The 19,708-nt window shown below is 44.4% G+C and overlaps 1 protein-coding gene across 6 annotated transcripts in view; it reads right to left on the bottom strand.

Moving 5' to 3' along the window:
• The window catches only part of MITF (melanocyte inducing transcription factor), a 225,418-nt gene extending 205,935 nt beyond the window's left edge, over window positions 1–19,483 (bottom strand). For all 6 annotated transcript variants that reach the window (XM_060161359.1, XM_060161357.1, XM_060161361.1 and 3 more), the window contains exon 1: window positions 19,241–19,483. In XM_060161359.1, the coding sequence (XP_060017342.1) occupies window positions 19,241–19,344 (104 nt within the window). In that variant the 5' untranslated portion in view covers window positions 19,345–19,483. The remainder of the gene's footprint in view (window positions 1–19,240) is intronic.
• Window positions 19,484–19,708: the final 225 nt, after the last annotated feature.

Consider the following 19,708-nt stretch of genomic DNA (forward strand, 5'->3'; position numbering starts at 1 on the left):
CACACACACACACACACACACACGCACGCATATATACATATACATACAAAGAAGCCATTCTTTTTATTTTTTTTAACTTTTTATTTTATATTGGAGTATAGCTGATTAACAACATTGTGATAGTTTCAGGTGCACAGCAAAGCGACTCAGCCATACATATACATGTATCCATTCTCCCCCAGGCTTCCCTCCCATCCAGGCTGCCACATAACATTAAGCAGAGTTCCCCATGCCATACAGTAGGTCCTTGTTCGTTATCCTTTTTAAATATAATAGTGTGTACATGTCAATCCCAAACTCCATAACTATCCCTTCCGTCTACCCTTCCCCATTGGTAACCATAAATTTGTTCTCTAAGTCTGTGAGTCTGTTTCTGTTTTGTAAATACGTTCACTTGTATCATTTCTTTTTAGATTCCACATGTAAGAGATATCATACAATATTTCTCCTTTCTCTGTCTGACTTACATCATTCAGTATGACAATCTCTAGGGTACATCCATGTTGCTTCAAATGAAGAAGCCATTCTTTTTATAATACACAAGGATACGTTATGAAAATGCAAAACGTACAGATGCAAGGCAGAAAAAGACGCAACTTTCAATACTTTAACTCCAATGTTCTGTAATTTTCATCACTTTAACCCCAGTGGGTTTCGGTTTCCAAACTGCAGAAGAAATTAAAGCACTAACACAAGACACAGCCTGTAGTAAGGACTCTGAAATGCTCGGTGTTGCTGTTATTACTGTTGTTGTTTGTGTTTCTTTGTTGTTATTAAATTGTAGGATGTATCTGCTATGTCACTCGAAACTACTGGACCTACTGAAAACAATTCTTTTCTTCCTTCCTTCCTAAAAGAATTCCAAGCACTCTAAACAAGTACTCAGTTAATGTTTACAATAATGACTAGGCTTATAATTATAATATGCTAATTTTCAATACACTGAGAAGTCAAAAACATCACCTTTATCTTCTAGGCCATGAGTAAGTTGAGCCTGGTTACTTCAGAAACTCCCTGCACCACAATTCCTAAGCCATTTTACTGCTTTCTGCTGGATTCTTCAGCAGTGATCCCCACAATTTCTCTGTGCTCTTTTCCCAGGTCCCCATTCTCACTCTCCACCTTCTAAAGAACAGTAGAAATTATGCCAAAATAAAGAGTAACATATCTGAACAGCCCCATTCAACTTTAAAGATCTGGAAATGATGGGCCTTTTTTTTTTTTTGATGGGTCATTTTTATTGGCAAATAAACTCGTAAAAATAGAAGATTGGGTATCTGGAAAAGCTTGATTATTGTGGCTTCATGTATAGTCCACAACAATGTTGACGCAGACAATGCTTAAAAATGTTTTCCCGGGCTTCCCTGGTGGCGCAGTGGTTGGGAGTCCGCCTGCCGATGCAGGGGACACGGCTTCGTGCCCCGGTCCGGGAGGATCCCACATGCCGCGGGGCGGCTGGGCCCGTAAGCCATGGCCGCTGAGCCTGCGCGTTCGGAGCCTGTGCTCCGCAACAGGAGAGGAAATGTTTTCCCCAGTGAGCATGTTTTTTAGCTCAGACAAATAACTGCCAGAGAAAGACAGGCACAAGAAAACAATTTTGAAGACAGTCAACCCTCATTATTCGTGGATTCCCTATTTTCAAATTTACCTATCACCAAAATTTATTTGTAACCCCAAAATTAATATATGCAGCATTTTTACAGTCATTTGTGGACAGAGAAGTGAGAAATCTGAGCCACCCACAATATGCATTCCCAACTGAGGTCAAACAAGGCGATGCTCTGTCTCCTTGTTTCAGTTTTCACATGGCAAACAAGTGTCCTTGGGGGGGGGTCCATTTCGTGCTATGCTTTTTGCATTTTTGTATTTTTTTGTTGGTGACTTTACTGACGACCTCCAAGCCTACCTAGTGCAGATGTGCAGTCTAGTGTTGCTGAGCATGAGACGGCTGTGAGGTGCCTCACGGAGAAAAGCGCAAGTGCCAGATAAGCTCCCTCAGACATGACTTACAGTGCTGTTGGCCATGAGTTCAATGTTAATGAGTCAGTAATTATTCAATAAAGTGTCTTTAAACAGAAACACACATAAAACAAGGTTATGTATCAATCGGGTGACAAATACGCTGTGACCACAGGCTCGCAGGAACCTAACCCTGTTCCAAATTAAATGTTCATCGTGACTGCATAGAACAGAACTACTACCACAAACAACAGAAATTGACTGTATGTTTATTTCATCTCCTAGCACCAATAGTAGTTACAACAATTAGTGCCCCTACTAACTTACTGTACTGAGCATTTTATATTTACCAGGCGTACGCACATGATCTTCTATCATCTTCACAGCTATTCCGAGAAGAAAATACTATTACCCTCATATTTCAGGTGAGAAAACTGAGGTTCAAAAAACCTGTACAAGTGTCCACAGTTAGTAAGAAAAAAGGTCAAGATATTTTCATACACATTTTCCTGACAGAGTTTAACAGAATTCCCCAAAGTTACTGATCCCTTCTGGCACACCAGAAACACTTCATTCATTTTGGCCACTCTTTATTCAAGAAACATATATAGACACTATACTGGATCCTAGAGATGCCCAGGGAACTAACAACTTCCCTGTTCTCGTAGGGCCTCTTTCAAGTGAGGAATGACAGACAATCGAATAAATATTACCTATCAAACTATGTATTGGGCTGGCCAAAAAGTTCATTCGGGCCTTTCCGTAAGATGTTATGGAACGTTTTGGCCAACCCAATATAAGTAAAAGATGCTTGATTTCTTAAAATACATACATTATTTTTTAAATAAGTCTTCAAACAAGGTAAGAGCTAAAGGCTGTATTCAGTGAATATCAGTTTAAAATATATTCTCCCTTATACTATACATGATCTCTTACATTATATACGATCTCACTTAAATGTGGAATCTAAACAAAAAAAAGGAGCTCATAGATTCATAGATACTAAAAACAGAATGGTGATTGCCAGAGGCAGGGATTGGGGGTGGGCAAAAGACTGAAGGCACTCAAATGATACAAAATTCCAGTTATAAGATAAATAAGTCATGAGAATGTAATCAGCATGGTGACTATAGTTAATAACAGTGTATTGCAGTAAGCAACAAGGATATACTGCATAGCACAGGGAATTATAGCCATTTTCTTGCAGTAACTTTTAATGGAGTATAATCTGTAGAAATACTGAATCTCAATACTATACACCTGAAATTAATATAATATTGTAAATCACCTATACTTCAATTTTTTTAAATAATTTTTTAAATAAAAATCAGAAGAAAACAAAAAATCCTGTTTTGCATATTTGAAAGGTGCCAAGAGAATAAATCTTTAAGAAGTTCTCATCACAAGAAGAAAAAATTTTGTAACTATGTATGGTGATAGATATTAACTAGATTTATTGTGGTGATCATCTCTCAACATACATGACAATATATACAGTATACAAATACAGTATACAAATATTGAATCACTATATTGTGTACCTGAAACTAATATAATGTTATAAGTCAATTACACCTCCATAAAAATAATAATTTTTATACTGATTACATTTTGACTTGGAATTATTTTGGATGTATTGGATTAAATAACATACTACTCTTATTTAATAAATAAATAAATAAATCACTTAATGTATTTCTTTCACTGATGTGACAACCAAGTGGGCTCTTTTCTTCCCCCAGAAAGAGCTCCTCTAGCCCTTGATGACCTGATCTGGGTTCCGTGCCAGCCCTTGGGCAGCCACCCATCTGCCAAAAGCAATGGCAGTTTACGGTTGACCCTTTTCGTTCACCATTATCTCCTGACTCCACAGTAGACTCAATAAATATTTACTGAATATTTTACCTCATAGGCAAGGAAAATTTACCGAAAGATCTTCCAAATAGTTCCCAAACCATGACTCTGAAAAAATAAGAGGGAGAGTTAGGGGCTTCCCTGGTGGCGCAGTGATTGAGAGTCCGCCTGCCGATGCAGGGGACACGGGTTCGTGCCCCGGTCCAGGAAGATCCCACATGCCGCGGAGCGGCTGGGCCCGTGAGCCATGGCCGCTGAGCCTGCGCATCCGGAGCCTGTGCTCCACAACGGGAGAGGCCACAACAGTGAGAGACCCGCGTACCGCAAAAAAAAAAAGAGGGAGAGTTAGATCTCTTCACGTCCACCTCTTGAGACATCCAAGAAATAAATCTACTCTGAAAATTCCCCAAACTGCCTTGTCCATTTCCTCTTCCCTGAGCTATGGGTATCTTCAGTCTAACTCCAGCCTGCACAGCTGATTGATCCTCTTCTCTCACAAAAACACGGAGCTCACAAACCCATCCCACTGGGTGGTGTGAAGCCTGAGGAGGATGGCCAGTCAGAAGACTTCATTCTGTCCTGTGCTCCTGAGTTCCCCAAGCACACTGGATCTCACCCTAAAGCATCTAACTCTATGCGTCTTTCACCTCTGTGTGTGGGGGGGGGGCGGTTACGCGGGTGTGGAGGAGGCAGGGGTGTTTCAATTACATGGAAAGAGGGAAACTGTCATTTTCCCTGTTTTGTTATAAAACTCAGGAAAGGAACTGTTTAGCCAAGAACCAAATTTCAATTAGTCAGGACAATACCAGAGAAAAGCTGAAGATACTATGAAAAACACCCTTTTGAGAATCCTGTATGTGCTTGTATGAATATATGTATGGTTTCTGGTAGAAAATGTCTCCCATTAATTGGTAATCAAACTAGTTCCCACCCCTCTGCACACAACAGCTGAGAGGTGGCGGAAGTGGTCCAGAAGAATGCTGGGTGACAGCCAAGTCCAACTCCAGGTTTGAAAACTCACTGCATAAATCCCAAACATGTGAGAACTGACTATATGGTTGGTTGTGACAACTGACTATATGTACTTAACAGTGACAAAACAATGGTAGAATCAGCAGCACCTACACAGATGAACCACTTCTTTCATTCTTATGTAAACCCCTGAATTCTAATGGCAATGACACCAGGAGTAGCCCTTGGGTACAGTAGCAGGCAGAGAGCAGCAGTAATGCAGGTACAGCAGCAGGTGGAGCGGTAATTGGGGCAGCAGCATCTACTGCGCCCTTACTACAGGTAGTACTCTCACTACCTTACTGAATCTTCCCAGCCAGCCAATGAGGGAGGGACCCTCGTTACCCAGGTAACGCGTCTTAAGCTGTAACTGATGAAGACATCCACTTAATGTGTGCAAGACAATGGGAATTTTCCTTCTAAGAAAGATGGTGGCTCTTCAAACTAACCCCCTTTCTGCTTTCTAGGGATCGGTTTAGCCACAGGTTTGGGGGAGAAATTTTGTGAGGCTCAAGCAAAGCATGTCGTCTGATTGCAGTGATCGTTTCACAATGTATATGTATACCAAAGCATCAAGTTATACACCTGAAATATACACAGCTCTTATCTGTCAATCATACCTCAATAAAGCTGGAAAAAAGAAAAGAAAAGCAAGCTATCATGTTGGTGTGGGTACCTAGCCTCGCTACGCAGTGCTACTAGGAGGGATAAATCCTAGAAGAGTGAAAGATTTTGCGTTTCAAGAATACAGGGGGGCTTCCCTGGTGGCGCAGTGGTTGAGAGTCCGCCTGCTCATGCAGGGGACACGGGTTTGTGCCCCGGTCCGGGAGGATCCCACATGCCGCGGAGCGACTGGGCCCGTGAGCCATGGCCGCTGAGCCTGCACGTCCGGAGCCTGTGCTCCGCAACGGGAGAGGCCACAATGGTGAGAGGCCCGCGTATCGCAAAAAAAAAAAAAAAAAAAAAGAATACAGGGTATTATGGCTTATACTGGATAGAGATAACTGTATAATGAGGCTGTCTTGTGAAATATGAAAAGATAAAGCAGGAACTCACTACAGGCCAAGTTTAAATGTGACAGTTAGGAATGACAGATACACGTGTGGACACAGCCGTGGAGCTCGGCTTCTACCCTGCATGGTGTTGTGAAACCCCAATTCGTGCATCTTATTATTTATTCCTCCACCTAGCTATAGTCTATCATTACGATGAAAGGAAACATGTTGATAAAGACAAAGACTGTTCTGGCAACAAAAGTAATGCCCTACCTGTAAATAGCCTGTGCTGTCTTTAAATACCTCCCTGTTAGGCATCCCAAAGTTCACCACTATCTGATCTGCATCCACTCCCGAAGGTCCTGATGTTGATCATCCAACCGAGGGATGATCTGGCCCTACTTCCCTTCTCTTCTATGGACCCTCTTATTTCCTGCTGATTGCCTTTGAGTCGTTTTCTCTTAATGACAGTGTCTGAAACTAAAAAGTCATTTCAAGTCAAAAAACCTTGTTGGTGCTGTGGGCAAAGATGGAACCAGAATGAGGGCCCGGTTATGAGCACAAGAGCCAAGGCTTCGGCCTGAGGATTTTACTCAAGTATTTCTTTTAATCCGCACAATTAACTACAACTTAGATCATACTATTATCCACTCACCCCACTTAGTCCTCTGTTGAAATAGAGGCTACAAGAATCACTTGCCCAAAGAGAGAAAAGCTAGTAAGTGGTCAAATTGAAATTTAAGTTAAAAATCCTTCTTCTCTCTGAAGGTTAAACCCAAAACTCTAGACTTCTTTGACTGGTTAGAGCTCTTAACCCGTTTACAATAAGAGCAGATTCTTTGCCAAAAAGCATCAGGGCTTTTTGTCTGGAGAAGGTCAGCATGCAGCAAAAGGAAAAAAATAAAAATAAAAATAAAAATGCTTGGGTTTTAGTGGATTAAAAATAAGAGTAGGCTGAATTCCCTGGTAAGTAAGGAGTCCAGAACTGCCCTATAGGTCCCACTTGTCTGATACAACATTGACCCTGCCCTTCCCTCTCCGCCTGAAATGAGGATGGCCTGGTGAGATTCAGGATGAGGGAGACGATCTGTTATGTCAGGACACCCTAACATGTGACAAAACAGAGGCTGCCTGGTCGCAGTCACCCCGCCCCTCTGTTTTGGAAGCTCCCACACTCTACAATCTGTCTGGAATTCATTAAGAAGGGAAAACAGGCTGACAGTCGTATTTCAAATTTTATTCAGCAGAAATTTTGTGAAAAACAATTTGGTCATGTGGGCACACTCATAACCACCATTACCCTGTTTCTCCACCAAATCATTCAGTCAAGTGACTGCCGTGTGCTTCAAGTTTCACACTTTGTGAGTCTCCATTAAACTACAACCCTCCAAGATCTGGGCCAGGGCTCCTTATGGTAGTACAGCTAGCTTAACTCCAAGACTCTTATTTAGAGATCACATCTGGACAACCAAGCATCCTACCTGGTTTCATTAACCTAAATCTGATAGCTAACTTTCTCGAGGGGATTTTCCTTTTTTTTTTAATCAGTGAGTGATTATTATCAATGATCATCTCTAGCCTGACCATAACAAGCAACATGGCGTTTTTTACGAAATGCACTCCAATCCAGGATATTTTTCATTCCAAAACAGGAACAATTTAATGTGGAGACAAAGGATTTATGGTAAAAGCATTAGGGAAGTAGTTTGCAAACTTGAGTGTGCATCAGCATCTCCTGGAGGACTTGCTAAAAGACACAGACTGCTGGGACTCCCCACCAACAGTTTCCGATTCAGGAGGCATTGGAGTAGGGTCCGAGAACGTGCATTTCAAACAAGTTTTTAAGTGACACTGAAGCTGCTGGTCTGCGGGCCACATTTTGAAAACCATTGCTCTAAGGTGGTGGTGGTAGTGAAGGATGTATTGCTGCTGTTGGAAAGTGGGGCAGTGATTTAATCCATGAACTTGGAATAGGAAGCACTGCATAGAGGTGGGATTCTGAGAACGGATCAGCTCGGGCAGCCCCCACTCAGGTGGCAGGAAATCCAAATTAACCGTCTTTACTCAGAAAAAGAATTTATTGATAAAATAACAGAAAATTCCAAGGATAAACCTAACCAAAGATAGGCACAACTTGATCCAGAAGCCAAAATCCTACTACTAGGGCCATGGCAATGAAGGTTAGCTATCCATGGGAAGGGTGTTCTCTTTTCTAGGACAGTGGTGTTGACACCCAGCTGGGGTCTCTATTCCCCAGTTCCCACCCCTGCATCCAGATCTCGGTATGAACCTGGTCCTTGCCAAAAGAATATGAGCAAGAGTGATGCCTGTCAATTTGGGACCCTAGTTGTGCCTTCTCCTCTTCCTTTCCACCACCAGACACAAAAGATGCCAGGGTTCTAGGCAATGGCAGAACCAGAAGATAGACGGAGACTGGGTTCTTGATTTGTCATACAGAGGAAAGCTGTCTGCCAACCAGGAACTACTACCTATGTGACTATCGCCTGCCACTTCCTTATAGCAACTAACATTAACCCAATAAAAGGGCTTTGTTTTTCTCTGCCTCCGAGATAAGGCTTTATTCTCGAACACAACACCTTCCCAAGTTCAAGATCAACGGAAATAAAGGGAGACTCTCTTTCTGTTAGCACCCAAGCAAATCCCTGGGATGCGTGACATCAGTCAACGTGTAACTCCCTGAAAGCAATCCCTGTGATACAGAAGAGTGGCTAAGTCTGTGTCAAATTCCCACCCCAAAGCCATGACACTCAAGCCCGTGGGCTAAGCATGTGGGAAGGGGTTGTTATAAGAATTTGGAAAAGTGACTACAGGCAGGCAAAATACATTTCCTCTACTGTCCACTAGGGGAAATGCATAAGCAAAGGGAAGCTGGCTGCCAGTGAGATCTGATCAGAAAGATGTCAGGTATATGAACCCAAAAGTAAGCAGAGGGATACCCTAAGCCAGCAGTGACCTGTGCATCGCTGACCCCAGAAACAAATCCCAATTAACTGTACTTGCCACTCAGCCCCCTACCATTAAAGCATGCATCTTAGTGACTATGATACTATGACCAAGCGAGCACCATCAAATCCTCTCTCTCATTCATTTCTGAATCAACAAGGATTTAAAACATCCACACACAATCAGTATCATTAGAACTGCATTCCAAGACCCCATCGTTTAGCATTTATACATCTAGCCTTTATCTAGATAACACATGATTAGTGTTTATCTACCTAAAGACCAGTGGATTAATGACCATGCCAAGGTGATGCAAGATGTGGTTCCAAATCCGATTGTCAATACACCACAAGCCAGTGGCCAACCTCTCCAAGTTACTCTCCAAGCACACTTCTTTGCAGCAAACGGGCCAACTTTTATTTGGAATGTCACCAGGAATAGTGCCAATTGCTTATATTTTTAGAGACTGTTTTACATAAGCTACTGTAAACTCTACCTTGAAAAATAAATAGAATTTTCAAGAATGCATAGTTGATGTCATCCTTTTCCCTTGAAAGTAAATGACCCTAACTGGCCAATACTATTTTAATGTTTATTCATAGTCATTCTCTGCCCCAAGTATTATAAATTTGTGGCAAAGTGTTCTATTGGCTGAGGTGCCAATATTCTAAATTTAGGTGGTGTGATTATGCAGGCTTAGTAATACCACAGAGCAAAGCTGACCCTGAAATAATACCTTTTCATCATTGGTGAAAAACTTCAAATGCAAAAAAATAGAACAAAAATATACCCAGTCCTTTTGATGGAGAAGGGATTGTTACAGTATTGGTGTGTCTGTGAATACTATCTCCAGCTGTTTGGGACAGACTCACTCAAGAGGAACAAGGTGGCCACATCTCACTGAGGTGCCCAGGTAGACTATATGGGGACTGTACTACATTCCAAATTAAACAGGAAAATCATCTTTAGGATTTCTGTGTGCTCTTCCCTACACCAAGTTTCAAATCACCAGTTATAAAAATAAAATGTATGTTTTGAAAAACATGCTTTTTAGAACCAGTTAATATTTAGGAACATATCACAATAAAGGTACCGAAGTAAATATAGCATTCCTGTCTGTCTATTTTATCCTAATCTCACATACAACCTTAACCACCGGGCTAAATAAATCTTCTCTGCCTCAAATCTTCTTCCCATGGAAGCAAGTTAAGCTTCCCAGAAGGAAAACCTATCCTACAAACAACAGCTACACATGCTCCCACCAGTGGGGACAACACCTTTCCCATCTGCCCTTGACCATGTGGGAAAATAGGGGAATGTGTGTGAATGAGTCAGCAAGTTACCCCACTCTGGGGAGGGGGCGGGGAGGGCCCAGGCCACAGATGCCTTCCTGAAATTGCTCAATAACCCACAATTTTCTTATAGAAAGACATGATTCTACCAGTGCCTTCCCTAAACCTACAACTCACTATGGTTGGATTTAAAATATTTGTTCCCACACGACCCAGGATTTTTTCCTTTTGAAAGTTACCACTCCGTGGGCACTTCAATTAAAGAACACAGCTACTGAAATTCGAATGCTTTGAAGATTTCTTTCATAAAGGGTCAAATTAAAAACACACCATTGCCTGTGGATGTCAATGTTAATGAAAGGTCGAAGTGGTGTGTGGGAGAAGAGGCTTCTTTTCCTTTCTGCACCAACGCTGACATTTTCACATCAGTGTAGACAGGAAGCGTGTGATCTAGGGGCTGAAACACAGGACTGGGAGTCAGGAGTTCTACATGGGTCATTTGTTTGTGGTGTGCGTCTTTGGTGAAATCAATCTCAGGTTTTACTGTTTAATCCTAGATGACTTGGACCTCTCCTTTGTGCCAAAAAGTAATTCAAAATGCAGCCAAAAATCATTCCTAAACTAAACATAAGGGAAGTATGCTCAGACCTGAATGATCTCAGTGCAACAACAGTGAGATGAGCAAGGGGACAATTCGAGTAAGATGATCCTGGAGGAAAGAAAGGATAACAAAAATAACAAGGCCCATCTCCACGTTTAGTCCAGGGGTAGATTTATGAAGACAAGTATACATCTCTGACTCACTTGACATTAGGAAAACACTTAAGACCAAGTTATAAACACTTATGGGGAAGATTAATATCTGCATTTCTTCTTCTACTATTCATATATTACCTTACAATTACCTTAAACCAGTCCTATGTGTCTTCCTGAGCAACTATAAAGGTCAAGCCTACTGTTAACTCTTTACACACATTACCTTTCATCTTCACAGCACCCTTCCAAGGTAGCTATTGCTCCATTTTACAGAGGAGGCAACCCAGGTTCAGAGAGGTTGGCGAACTTGTCCAAAGTCACACAGCTAATGAGTGACAGCACCAAGATCTGCACATTTAACTCAGACATTCAGTGCCTCAAAATCACTTCCTCCATGAGGTCATTCTTAAAGACCCACCCAATAATGCCCCTTCTTTCCCAGTCACACTTTATCAATAACATTCTATTTAGTTTTCATAGCACCAAAACTTATCTTGTTCATCTATTTAGTTCATTATTAGCTATGCCCCCACCTCCAAGACAGGAGCACCATACTAGCAGGAACCTAGTCTGTCTGGTTCTACTTTTGATTCCCTACAGCTGGCGAAAAGCTGTCACACGATAGGCACTTAATAAATAAGTGTTGTAAGGAGGGAAAGGAGGAAGGGAAGGAAGAGAAGAAAAACAAACAAATCCAGGTCCTTCTGACCCCAAAGTGATACTGCCTTTGCTGAAAGTGACTGAGGGATGTTTTAGAAATGACTTAGGGAAGACAACAGGAGCTCACGACTTTGAGGTACCATTTATATCTTTGTGTGCCTTTCTCTCACCGGTATCACCACTCTCCAAAGCACTGCATCCCTCTCAGCCTGCCCTGGTTCAACTTCTGTGTAAACACTCCAAAGGTGTACGTCTTTATTCTTCATGATGTGCAAGAAAGGTCACGGAAGAAAAGACGCAGCAAAGAAAGAAGGAGGCCATGTTTAAGACCCAACCTAGGGCTTCCCTGGTGGCGCAGTGGTTGGGAGTCCGCCTGCCGATGCAGGGGACACCGGTTCGTGCCCCAGTCCGGGAAGATCCCACATGCCGCGCAGTGGCTGGGCCCGTGAGCCATGGCCGCTGAGCCTGCGCGTCCGGAGCCTGTGCTCCGCAACGGGAGAGGTCACAACAGTGAGAGGGCCGTGTACCGCAAAAAAAAAAAAAAAAAAAGACCCAACCTAGAGAAACGAGGAGCGTGGTCCTCCTCCCCAAGTCCTCAGGAACAGAAAGAGGTGTGCGAGTTTCAACAGAGATCCCAGACCTGCCTGCAGGTCCTCTCACCCTCAGCCCTCAGCTGCCTCAGGAAAGATGCAGGCTTCATGGCTTGCTTTAATTCCTTGCCCTCAAGTACACAGTGTTCACCAGACTCATAAAATCCTCCTTATAAACTTCACATTTGTCTTTACAATTTCAAAAGCCTGTGGTGACTACATTAACTATCTTTGACCCATCTTCTGGACTATTTTCTTCAAATAATGCATATTTGGAGATGAGTCAAACATATTTTTATAATTTAGTTTGATGAGATGGACCTAACAACAAAGTACGTTTCATACTTAAAACACACACACAAAATAAATGAAACTCTTGCTTACTGTCCTTGAAAAATGATAAAAAAACATTTAGCCAGAGTTTTTTCCCCCCCTATTATTTATCCTAATACTGCCAGTTCTGAAACAAAGCAGTTGGAAGCAGAAATTTAGTAACTTTGATTTGTCCCAAGATACATTTTTTTACACTGAGGTCCTATTCCTGACAGTAAGCACATGTGACCTGTTCTAAAAAAAGGATATTTTCCACTTCTTGCACAACTGGAGCAGATATAAACATCAGCCTGTGCAAACTGCCCTGCAGAACTCAAAAGGGACTTAAAAACACACACACATACATACACTTAAATAATTCTATAAATAGCAGTACTCAGGAAAAGGAAATCTCCAATAACACACAAAACCAACACTTAGAATTCCACTTTAATCAAGTTTTCCATCTAATCATATCACACAAGCAATTTGCATAATAAGATCTGAACACCTGCCAGGTTAAGGCACCCCAATCTTGTCTATTTTGCTTCAGATACGTAATTCTGTACATGCTTTATTGTTGTTATAAGAAGGGGGAAAATTGCAATCATGGTAAAGTAGAAGAGAAGGATCTGATATTACCTACTAACATGTGCTAGGCACCCTGCAAAGCACTTTTACATGTGTTTTCTCACTTTTAAAACTTCATCAACCCTAAGAGGACGGTTCTACTGATCCCACTTTACAGGTAAAGAAATCGAGACTCCAAGAGGCTAAGCATCTTGTCTTGAACGCAGACACGGGTGTTAAGTGGCAAAGCCATGGGCACAGCACTTAAGTACAGCTACTTCTGAACCTGTCCACATGCATCCAGTCTCTGCCACCCCAGGTGCCCAAAGACCACAAGGAAGAGCTGGGATTCTGTTTAGAAACATAAAAGGCAATCAGAAATCCTAAAAGTCTGTTTTAAGCTCATGCCTTCCAAGGCGTCTAACATTTTATTTAATGTTATAAAGAAATATATTTGAGTATTGCTCGACCTTCAAGGCCAAATTGAATACGCTTATTCACTGACAAAATTGAGCCTCAATTTCCCTTCCTCTATTAAATTCCCATTGCTGATGCCCACGCCCCACAGTGATCACACTCCATCCTGTTTGTCTGGCTGGATCTACATGTTCTCTTTCCCTCACCCCACTGAGGCAAGTTTTGGAGAAGGTGCAGCATGATTCCCCATGGGCAGGCCCCGCGTCTTGCACATGGCAGCCCAGACCAGCGCATGAGAGCACGGGCCCAGAGCCAGATCCAGGCCCATCTACTTACTACGCCTTAGTTTTCTTCTCTGTAAAATGAGAATAATAAAAATACATACACCAAAGGTTGAAGTGAGAATTAACTGCGTTAATTCAAGTAAAATATTCAGAATCATTCCTGGCATGTAGTAAGCACTGCATAAGATTTACCTGTTTTCAAAATTATAATTAACACTATTTTTCTCATTTATTATTACCATTTTATGTGGGTTTTGCAAGATAAAGTTAACACACATAAAAACACTTAGAACAGAGGCTGGCACACAGTGTGGCCTCAGTTAACGTTAGTTGGGTTTATTGGTATTAATTTGCATGTACTCAACAGATATATGTTGAATATAAATTTGTATGTATGTGCTGACACCACAACTGTTTTTTTTTTAAACCAGCATAAAGAAACTGTTAAGGACCGGATCAAAATTATAAAATGTGAAAGATTTATCTGCAGCACCTCATTAGGAGGAAAGCAAAAAGGGTTTTACCAAACTTGGGGTAATTTTATGGCATAAAAACACTGGCCTTAGAGAAGAAAGCCAGAGTCAACCAAACGCGAACCCTTTCTGGAAGGTCAGGACTCTCTGCTAAGTAATAAAGAAATAACAACAAGAACAACATCTGCTAACATTTACGGAGCACTTACCATGTGCCCAGCACCATGCTAATACTTTTCCATAGCCAATATCACAGTTAATGTCCTTAAGACTCCTACTAGGAGGCAGGCCCCCCCACTTGCCAGATGAAGAAACTGAGGTTAAAGGTCACCCAGCCTCCCCAAGGTCACCCAGCTTGTTAGGGACAGACAGAAATGCCAGAACAATGCTCTTAATCTCCACGCAAAGTAGTTCCCTGCGGATTGGACAGATAAAAAAATCAAGAAAACTTTCAGAAATCAATAAAAGATGGACAGTTCTGTCTTGCCAAGAATGGATTATCATTTCATAAACGAAAGGGTATGTTTAGTAGGAGGACAGGAGGGAAAAATCTCAGAATAAGTCCAAGAAATGACAGTAGCCTTGCATAGAAATACGTGTGTGCGAGCGTGCATGTGACACAACAGCTTTTTCTTTATCATTTCGATACAAACCTGTGACTGCTTCACACACACCTCTTTGAATCAGCATTTGAGAAACACTGCTGTATCTCGTCCTGCCATTATAAACCTAATACTTTCATTCCCATTTCCTATTTGTGGGAAGTTAAATAACGATTATCTAAACCGTTATTAAAACTTTGAGTAGAGGAGAAACTGGAATTAGATTAAGCCAATTCTGAAGTCTGCCCAGGAAAAGGGCATTAGCAGCTACAAAATCACAGAATTTAGCACCGCGTAAATGAAACAACAGAACCATGAACCTGAAAGATGCTACCATAGTTTTTAATGTTTTTTTTTTCAGGACCCAAAGCCCTACAGAGTCCCTTCCCTGCTAGGAGCCCATTCAACAGTTCCACATCTGACCCTGACCCGACTGTGCCAACGTGTGAATTCTGGGTTCACCCCCTCATATTCGGCACTCTTCCTCTGCCACCCCACCATTCAGGGCTCATTCCCAGGAGAACACACAAATGTTTCAAAAACCTTTGGGGAGGAACCAAACTGCAAACAGTTCTTCATGAGAACCTTTTCTCATAGTGTGTGTCTTCCACCGTACGACACAGCTTTGCCCGTCCCTGTGAACAACACGGGGTTCCCATCATGTAAATCCATCAGCTTCACACTCCTAAAGGCCAGGAGGTCTGGGTTAGGAATGAAACTGTCTCTCCTCATCAAACACCTGCACATCTGAGCTTAGCCCAAATGAAGAATATAAAACTCCTCTTTGGACAGACCCTGGTGGATACCTATTTTAAAAGAAACCAGAACCAAACCCCCCATCCTGAGTGGGATGCAAAGGGACAAAGCAACACATATTCAAACGACAAAACACTATTGGGCCAGGCATTGTCCTAGGCCAGTCAACCTGCAACAGGGGTGAGTCTGTCCCCCGTGGACATTGGTGGTGTCTGCAGACAAATTTGGTTGTCACAGCTGAGGGAGGGGAGCTACTGGCCTCTAGCAGGTGGAGGCCTGGGATGCTGTTAAATATCCTGCAATGCCCAGGATAGCCCCACATCAAAGAGCTATCCAGTCCAAAGTGTCAACAGCACTGAGGTTGAGAAACTCTGTTCTAGGCTCTGGGGACACCACAGTAAACAAGGAAGAGACAGAAGTCCCTGCCCCCTTGGACCCTGCAGTCTAGTGTGGAGAAACATATCATAAATGGAACACATTAGAAAAGTATAGACTATGTTATAATGTAAGTACTATGGAAAAAAACAGAGCAGGGCGAGGAAGACTGAGAGTTTGGAGGGAGAGCCACTGCATAGAGCGTGGTCAAGTAGGCTCGGTGGGAATGACATTTAAAGGAAGATGTGAAGTTGGTTGGGGAAGGAACGAATGCTATTGCTCTCTGGACAAAGAGAGAAAGAGGGGTCAGCAAGTGCAACATACAAAGGCCCAGAGGTGGAAGGGCCTGGAGTATTCCGGGAATGGTGAGGACACTGGCTGGAGCAGAGGGAGCCAGGAGAGTGGCAGCAGGAGATACAGTGAGAGCAGAGGGAGCCAGGAGAGTGGCAGCAGGAGATACAGTGAGAGCAGACAGGAAGCTTTCCCATACAATCTGCCTGGTACCATTTTAAGGGTCTCGAGTTTTCCTGATATTAGGAGCTACTGGAGTGTTTTGAGGGTTCTGAGGAGAGAATGACATGATGTAACACATTTTAACACGGGGTTTCTCAACCTCAGCAGTGACAATTTGGGGTCAGATAATTCTTCATTGTGGGGCTGTCCTGTGTACTCGAGAATGTTTAGCAGCATCTCTGGCCTCTACTTAGTAGAGGCCAGTAGCAACCCCCATCCATTGTGGCAACCAAAAATGTCTCCAGACATTGCCAAATGACACCTGGGGGGCAAATCACTCCTAGGTTGAACACCAGTTTTAACAGGAACATTTTGGCTCCTGTGTGAAAAAACCACTGAAAGCGGGTAAGGACGAAGGCAGGAGACCAGGTAAGGGACAGTCACCCAGGTGAGGGCGGGTGGCAGTTTGAACCAAAGTGGAGGCAGAGGAGTTGGTGACAAGTGGGCAGATTCTAGACATATTTTCAACTCCAAGAGACAATCCAGAAAATAAAACTGAGAGACAAAATAGTTGCAGCAGTCTTCACCTTCTAATTTCAACTTTTTCTAAGCAAAATTAAAAAAAGGGAGGTGCCCCGGCAAAGACTTAACGACAAAAAGCCACGAGGAGGCCCTGAACATGCAGCCCTTGTAGAGTCATACAACAGATGTTGATGACAGTACATTAGACAACTGTGGAAAACAGTACTATACGGAAATTTTGCCAACCCCATATATTTATTCACAGATTTTATTTCACTGGTTTATTTCAAAGAGCATGTGTCTGCTCCACAGACAAGTTTAACAGCGTTTTTAATTTAGCCTTCCTCTGCACACCAGTTCTGTCCCGCACCTGTTTCCAGCTTCAACGTGTGAAGCCAGAGCTTCCCACATCCCCGAATTTTTCTTTACACGTGCAAGCTAGCTCCTGAGGACGTTCAACCCTTGCAAGCCTTTTTCTTCTTTTTTTTTTTTTTTTTTTGCCGACTCTGAAAAAGAACAGGCCCCAAATCCTCCAACGTGAGTTTCATGACATTCACTTGGGTTTTTCCAGATGGTATTTTCCTCGCTGTCTCAAACTCATTTATATTATTTATCAGCTACCATCAAAAAGGTTATTTCTTTCAGGAACACACACACACACACACACACACACACACACACACACACACACACACACACACACACACACACACACACACACACACACACACACACACACACACACACACACACACACACACCCTCATTCTGGCCATGTAAGCATTTGCTTATAGAAGCAAAAGCACAGACTGCTCGGTAAAACACTGGTCCCTTCAGCCGAACGCAGATAAAGCCCCAATGAGCATAACCAACAATACCCTTTACACACTATTACTCCACACCCCCAACCCCCAATGCACACAATCTAGGCTCACACACAAAACAGCCATTATGAAGAGAAACCATCAACTAAAGGCTGGTTTTAGGCAACTAACTGCACAGGAGGTTTCCTTCCAATCTCTGTTAAGCATCTGCCAAGAGGCTGCTTCAGCCACCCGGTCAGTGGGTGCGCTGTTCCCACATTTTCTTCCCCGAAGTGGATTCAGACTCTCACACAGCCCCGAAAGAAGCAAACCTGGCTACACTTTCCACTGGATCAAGTACCAGAGCCATGTGCCCCAGCAGCTAAGATCACACCACCTCACTCCTGATTCAGCTGTCTCTCTTGATTCACCCTGATTTCTGGACCCTCCTCCCCTCGGCCAGCCAGGGCCCTTCACCCAGGCCCTACCCACCGAGAGGGGCGGGAAGGAAGGTCTGAGAAGGGTGCAGAAGCACTGCAGAACCTTCCGGTTTCAGCCTCATCTTACCTCACACTGAGAGAGGTGGAACTAAACCCTCTCTACTCACGGCCTCAAATGACCATCTCCCTCTTAGTAAACATTGGAAATGTCCTGAGTAGCCACAGGGCAGAGAGAAAGGAAGACACCCAACCCGTTCCGATGGACGAGTGGGAACGGAGCCAGCATAGGAAGTGGGCAGTAGGGGTGGTGGGGCGCCAGAACAGCAGATGTCTTCATTCCTCTCCCAAAAAGTTTTTTAAATCCCCAGAGAATTAAACACTTGTCGCTGCCCAACAGGGGACACTCCCCAAACCCTCCATCTGAAAGCTTCTTCCCCTCCAGGGAAGGCCTGCATTTGAACGGAACCCTATAGCCCGAGGAGTTCAAGCTGGACGAGGAGACACGCCCCCCCGCTCCCGCCACCCCCCTCCGGCTGCTCGCCACCCCCCGCCCCTCCCGCGCTGGGGTGCAGCGGCCGGGAAGGTGAGGGGCGGGCCTTGGGAAACCTCACCTGGAGGCCGCCTGGGGCGGGTTTTCCCAGAGGGGTGGTCGGACTCCTAAGAGGCAACAACACAGGAACTAATTGCTTCCCTCTAACATCGCGCTCGATCCACCCCAAGCTCTCCCTCTCCAAGTGTTCAGCCCGCTGGGATATTCAGTAAAAGGATTCACTCGAAACTCTTTTTCCTTCTTCCCATCCGGACAGCGTCCGGGCCCGGCGCTCCTCCTCCCCCACCTCCGCGCCGCGGCACTCCCCAGCCCCCAACAGCTCTCAGCAGCTGGTATCCCCAACCGAGGGTCCCCTCGTCCGCGCGGCCCGTCCCGGGCTGCCCGCCGCGCCCCCAAAGTGCGCCTGGGCGGAGAACCCCGTTAGCGCACCGGCCCAGCGGTCACGGCCCCCAACTGCGGGGGATCAGTTCGCCCTCTGCCCCGGGGCAAGGGCACGGGGTCCTTGTCCCAGAGCCCCGGCGAGCGGCTTTCCTCGCCCCAGGGTGGGAGGCGCGGGGTTCCCTAGCCGCCGGCCGCGCCTCCCTCCAGCTGTCACCACTCACCTGCTCTTCAGAGGTTGACTCTTGAGTTCGTAATAGGTTTTGGGCTCTTCGTGAAACTCCTCCCCGACTTCGAAATCCGGCACGATCCCCGATTCCGACTGCATGGCTCCCGCTTCCCGTCCTCCCACTGCTCCAAAGTGAGAAGCGAGCCTGGGGCCGGAGGGGAGGTGGCGGGGCCTGGGTCCCCCGGGCGGTGCGCCCCCGCGCAGTGCAGAGCTCAGCCCGCTGGCCCGCGGCGGCCGCCAACCCAGGCGCCCGGAGTTTACACTCGCACCCAGGCGGGAGGGGCGGCTGCCTGGCGCCGCCTGGGATCTGTAGTCCCTGCCGGGCGGGGTACTCCCGGCTTGCCAGGAAAGCCGCTGCCCCTAAAACTACAATTCCCAGAAGGCCAAGCGAGGGCAGAGGCAACGTGGTAGACACCGCTAGTGCAACTCCTGTTTGGATTCATTGTCAATGTCAGCAGCTCCT

This window comes from Lagenorhynchus albirostris, chromosome 10 (assembly GCF_949774975.1).
Source record: "Lagenorhynchus albirostris chromosome 10, mLagAlb1.1, whole genome shotgun sequence".
In the NCBI taxonomy this organism is placed as follows: domain Eukaryota; kingdom Metazoa; phylum Chordata; class Mammalia; order Artiodactyla; family Delphinidae; genus Lagenorhynchus; species Lagenorhynchus albirostris.